This window comes from Xiphias gladius, chromosome 15 (genome assembly GCF_016859285.1).
Source record: "Xiphias gladius isolate SHS-SW01 ecotype Sanya breed wild chromosome 15, ASM1685928v1, whole genome shotgun sequence".
Taxonomy (NCBI): Eukaryota; Metazoa; Chordata; class Actinopteri; order Istiophoriformes; family Xiphiidae; genus Xiphias; species Xiphias gladius.
In genome coordinates, this window is record NC_053414.1 from 25,692,026 (window position 1) to 25,697,926 (window position 5,901).

The 5,901-nt window shown below is 40.3% G+C and overlaps 1 protein-coding gene across 2 annotated transcripts; it reads left to right on the forward strand.

Annotated features, from left to right (window-relative positions):
- The first annotated feature begins 450 nt into the window (after positions 1-450).
- cep20 (centrosomal protein 20) lies at positions 451-2,846 on the forward strand. Of its 2 annotated transcripts, none has more exons than XM_040145055.1 (4): positions 451-554; positions 1,297-1,494; positions 1,898-1,982; positions 2,248-2,846. In XM_040145055.1, exons 1-4 carry the CDS (start codon positions 527-529, stop codon positions 2,375-2,377), a joined length of 441 nt encoding a protein of 146 aa, XP_040000989.1. In that variant the 5' UTR covers positions 451-526; the 3' UTR covers positions 2,378-2,846. The 2 variants fall into 2 exon arrangements, with proteins under 2 accessions (XP_040000989.1, XP_040000990.1); XM_040145056.1 differs by having other exon boundaries at positions 1,901-1,982.
- The last annotated feature ends 3,055 nt before the right edge of the window (positions 2,847-5,901 follow it).

The window sequence follows — 5,901 nt, forward strand, 5'->3', positions numbered from 1 at the left end:
CTGTCTTGTTCCATACATCATGCTGGATAAATAAAATTTATTTGAATCCATAGTCGTGCTTGAATTCATGTCTTTTTAAGGGAGTGTGGCATAAAATGTATAAACATACATGCTTTAAGGCAGCCCTTTAAATACCCATTTAAATAAAAAATAGAAATGTAATGAAAAAAAGTACTCCAGAGTGACCGAGACAGGTTGACAGCACATTTGACTGTAGTGATGGTTTAGCTGTATGTACTGACATTTTTACTTTTGTATCAGTGGTAATGCAGAGTTTATAGTGCAGTATAAAGTAGTATGATTGGCCACATTCTGGTGCATGCAACCAGAGATGTCATGCCCCGTGCAAAGTGAAGCTCAAGCATCCACATCAAGTAACAATAAGCAAAACAGTGGAGGAAGACTTGAACTGTCGTTCAGCATTGTAAGTTGTCTAGTTAGTTGTAGTTACTAAACTCAGCCACTAGATGGCATGAAGTCTACGGCATGAACAGCAGCAGATTGTCGTCTGTTTACACTTGTTGCAATGGCGACCATCACCGAGCTGAAGTGTGGTAAGCGCTCGCTATCTTTCCCGATTTGTTTGTTTAACTATTTACTACACTCTTGAAGTAAACAAGAGCGTAGAAACGACAGACCAACCCACTGCATAGGCTTGTCTACAGCTACTAACACGGGCTAGCGGACGTTATCTTAAACAAAAAACAACACGACGGCCCCGTTTATGAGTCTCCATTCAAAAAATTTTGACAATTCAGCTAACAAAAGTCGCTCTAAATGTGAGGCTAATGTGAGCTTATGGCTCGCGATTTCCTCTATTATTAAAACCTACATTTCAATTCGGCACAGCTAAAAAAGTTACTCAAATCACATAAGTCTAGGTCGTTACGGATTTCCAGCTGTTTACAAATGCTAGTTACAGTGATTATCACTTGCTAGCTAACGTTAGCTAACGTTAGCGCTGGCTGTCTCGGTGACTTCTGGCCGAAGACGATTGTGATGAAATGGTGATACACACTGTATTTGAAAGAAAACGGCTTAATTATTCACTTGTATTCCGTTTTAAAGACTGGTCTCTAATGATCCTGATAAGAGTATAAATCATATTTGACGAGGTCTGCAGCTTTGTCAATTCCTTAGGGCTCGTTGAATTCTCAAATTACTAAGGGGAGTATGGCGTGTGTTTAGAGAAGACCATCCGTCGTGGCAAACTTTAGCTGAATTAACTGGCTTCCACTTATTGCAGTCAACATAACTAAATCTGATATTATTCCGGTTAAAATGTGAACATCTTAGCCGTGAGGGAAACGCTGGAGTCCCGCGGCGTGCTGGGCCAGCTGAAAGCTCGTATCCGCGCCGAGGTGTTCAGCGCCCTGGATGACCAGCGTGAACCTCGCCCACCGCTGTCCCACGAAAACCTGCTCGTCAACGAGCTCATCCGGGAGTACCTGGAGTTCAACAAGTACAGGTACACAGCGTCGGTGCTGACGGCAGGTGGGTGGAAAGGTGAAAGTCGTAGCGCAGCCGGTGTTTTTCGCTCACTGGCTGGACAGCATGACCGCAAATCCGTGATGCGCGGATGCATCGCATTTGCTAACAGCATAGTGTCACATAAATGATTGTTACATTTGTTAATATTGGTACACTGTTGAAGATAATATGTAGTTGGGGATTATCCCCTTTCAAAATCTATTGGATTGATTACCCTATGGTCAATGAGTAAAAGCAGCGCCCTTTTATTTTTTTAATAAATAAACGTTTTCATGTGAAAGCTGCGGCGTTATACTTGGAAAATACTCCTATTTACATTTCAGACTCCAGCTGCTGTTTTCGAAACCAGTCACTGTTGTAGAGCAAAGTGCACTACTTCTAAACTCAGCAGTGTTTGTTTTCTCAGAAGCAGGCCAGCCCGAAGTTCCCTTGGACAGACAGTTCCTGGCAAATGAGCTGAAAGTCGCAGAGGATGCAAGCTCCAAGTCTGTGTGAGTGAGTAAGCCAGGGGTTGGGAAATAGCTGTACAATCTGCCATCCAACACAATGTTCAAAGACTTACTGAACTCCCCTGGGATATGATCAGTTATGGGATAATAATTTCATAAGCTCTGTGAATCATCTCCATCATCATAGTTTCATTTTGAAATACCATTTCTCCCTGTCAGCCTTTAATAAAAATTAAAAAAAAAGAAAGAAAGAAAAATGCAAAAATGTTAGTTATGCTTCAGTTTTTTCCCACATTTTACTTTCCAGACCTCTTCTTTATGGCTTAGTGTCCTACTTCCTGAACAGTAGTGATAATGGGGGGAAGACGTTCCTGCGGGCTGCCTCTCTGCCAACTGGTCCCACTGCCAGCAACACAGTAGCTGGACCTGATGCCTAAAATCTGATAAGGCTCTGAGTACTGGCATAGCATGGACCAAAAAGATGCTTTGACACGCCAATACATGACACGATATGTTGCAGCATCTCATTGGACTTCAGTGACATAAATTCCTTGTCCATAGACTGTACTGTGTTTTCCCCTGAGTGCATGCATTAAAGCCCAGAGTACATGAATTCTGCTAAGGTGAATATGAATAAATAAAACATTTGTGTTGCTTTTTTAAGTTGCCAAATGACCCCAGATGGCCTTTTTCATGTTTTGATTTCAATATCTGGCTTGGTCTATTTTAGCACCAGTCATGGTGGTACTGCTAGTAGTAATCCATATTCCTCACACTCTCGGTAATACAGACAGAAAGTTTAGATTACATTCCTTGATGTCTTCTCTGTTTTAATTTACACATGTTTGATGCTTTTGATGTTGTCTTTTAATTGTTAAAAAATAAATGTTTTATATTTATACACTACACTGAATCAATATCATTTGTGGAAGCGTTGTTTTTATTGGGGACACATGGTGGCAGTGTCACTAAAGATAAGGCTGAAGACTGGTCCTGTCAGAAGATAAACAGGGATACCTTGTTTAAACCTGCAGTAGCCTGATAGCCACTTCTCTAGTTGTGCATAAAAACTGTGTATTTTCATGTCTCTCACTCTTGGTCCTTAATATGTAAAACAACGAGAGCCATTAATATGGGAAACTTGATGGACATGAAACTTTTAAGATAATATTAGATATTAGTATTAGATTTCAGAATTGTGCCAAGTGTTGTGTAATTTTTTTTTTTTTCAGTTATCAAGGGTTATGAATACAGCACAGATCACAAGTGCGCAATAATTCAGCTGTATACATTTATACTGATGCTAAAATGATCTTATAACTTTCATTCTGTCACTTCACTGATCTGATGACATGGGGTTTTGTAAGTTTTATAAACGTATAACACTCATTCACATGTAAGGTGTGTTGGTATTAATCAGAAGTGTATTTACAAGTACAGTATGTACTGCTGAGCATTTGCTTTGTGCAGTTTTCATCACGGGTCATTTTAAATAGTGCTGAATAACCTGCACCTGAAAGTCGATTAAATTCGCATTCACATACTTTCCTGTGATTGTCCTAACATTTTGGCACTCATTGTGTTGTTATGTGCAACCAAACCCACCCATGTTGCCCCTGCATGCTTTCCCTTGAGTTGCCCATAAATATATTTACTAATGCTACTTCACACACATTTGTCTGTAATAGTCAGATATGGATTCTTGATTATTAAGATGTTTTATCTTGGTCTCATATAGCAAATAATTCACGTTTTTGGTGAGCGGAAGGAGGCAGCCTCCGTACTTTTCAGCGTAGCTACTCTCCTGCTCGTTCACTTCTTTTGCACTTGTGTTCTCTGTAGCTTAGGAGCAGAGGCTGAGAAGTCCTTATGGCCACCCTAATTGAGATGAAAGCTATGATACTATATAATTATATAATGAAATAATAAAATCATATTAATACGGCAGGAGAGTAATGAGGCCCCTTCCACTGATTTCAGTAAGTCCTAAAAAAAAATACTTTTCATAAAAAATATGTATAAAATTAAAAAAACAAAACAAAACACCACATGTATGCCAGACCCCTCTGCTGGACATGCAAACATCTACTGCAACAAGCCCATAGTTTTTGCATCTCACTTCCTGTTTCACCATTTAAGGGAACTTGACATTCTTATCTCACGCGACTTAAAGCCCTGAGTTTCTGGAACTGATTATCTACAGAGCCGGCAATTGTTTTTAGCCTGATTACTGATGCTGGACATGGAGTTCCACCTCTTCTACCGTCTCTAACCTAATCCATGTTTTCAGTATTTTGAGCTCTAAGTGCTTCGTTTATCCTGTCTCCTCTAACATATCCACATCTCTCGCTCTTGATTGTAGGAGCTTGATAGGTGAGATCATAACCCTCAAATTAGTCAGCTGAAGGAATGAGGTCATAATATTGAGCACACGGTGTGTTTTGCTGAATTTACCCATGCCTCAGATGGAGCCAGTAGCTGTAAACATGAAATGTAACCTTTAACCTCCAGTACAGTTTGTACGGCAAGATGTAAATATACACAGTGTCCTAATTCATTGCTTCTCAGCCCCGTCAGAAATGATAATGTGTTGTTTAGTGCATAAGGATGCTGAAAATTGTGCCACAGCGAGCTTCATCTGGAACAGTTTGAATTTACATTGCCTCCTTGGAGCAAGCCTTATTTGCCCTTAAAGACTGTGGCCCTGAGGTGCCTAGTTTATTGGCCCCAGATATGAGCGTTCTCTTGAAAATGGCTATATAAGCGGAGGAAGTTGAACAACGGCGCGCGACTGTTCAACTGGCAGTTTGCCCTGTAAATAGGTAGCATTTCTCCTCCACTGTATAAATTAATTGTGTGTAAAAGCCACAGCTGTATAAATAGTATTGAATGCAGTGGTCTTTTGACTGCAGCAGAGCGAACTGATGTTGCCCCTGGGCTCAAATTAGAATGCAATGGCATTCCACGCGGCTCAAACATACCCATAAACATATTTTCTCTCCAATAGATGGCCATCTATGGACATGAGGGTGAGGAAAAACATTAAACATATTTATGTAAGAGATCTCTGAATTACCGTTCATGTCATTTTTACTGTATGCTGTTTTTATTCTACAACATTGTGTTCAGGGACAGTCCACATGTATGCAAAGGACTGTTTAGTGGGTATAGTTGTGAGTGGTGAACTGCATAAATGTGAGTCCTGCAACTTCAGACATTTGCTGTGTAAATTAAGTTGAAATTGTGTGATTAAAAAAAAATTAAAACACAAGATCAAGATTTTAAAGGCCTTTTTCTCATTGTAATGCAGTCTAATTGTTTTAAATACAAAATGTACCTCAAGTTTTCAAATGGGATTCGCTGAACACTGTTGAGTTCACCATCCTTCACTTGGACTTTTTATCCATATTCACTCCCACCGCCACTTCTCCTTCTTTTCACTGCAGACTTTTCATGGGTTTATTAATAGCCCTGGGGAATCACAGAGAACCGGGAGAGGGTGAAATTTTTGGCCAAAATTTAGGACAAACTCATTTTGTCAGCACACGGTTCCACTGAACTTCCATGTGAGCCCCTTCAGGTTTTTAGGTGGGAGAAGGCTGTCCTCCCTTTTTTCCGTGTGTGGTTCCCCGCACATCACACTAAAGAGAAATATAGAAGTGACCTTTTCGCCGACAGGAGTCAGGGAGTAGTGATCCTGTAACATACCTGTGGGGAGCAGCATTGAGAGCAAATCGGTGACTCGGAGTTTAAGAGATTCATGACTGTGCAAAAGTCATCAGGTAGACTGTCTATTTAATCAGGTTGAGTGCATGAAACGCAAACTGCAGACTGCGTCCTTCATACTTCTCTCTTCAGCAATAATAAGACAGATAAACAGTATACTATGTCATCCTCCTCTGACAGCAGACATTCCCTTGTTACCTTGGTGTACCATAGATTGATAGGCTATAAACAGTTT

Bases quoted from the DNA above. Each gene is read 5' to 3' on its own strand.
- cep20 (XM_040145055.1), top strand. From the start codon at position 527: ATGGCGACCATCACCGAGCTGAAGTGTG. The intron at 555-1,296 runs GTAAGCGCTCGC...TGAACATCTTAG, and splicing joins CATCACCGAGCTGAAGTGTG to CCGTGAGGGAAACGCTGGAG. The intron at 1,983-2,247 runs GTGAGTGAGTAA...TTTACTTTCCAG, and splicing joins GATGCAAGCTCCAAGTCTGT to ACCTCTTCTTTATGGCTTAG.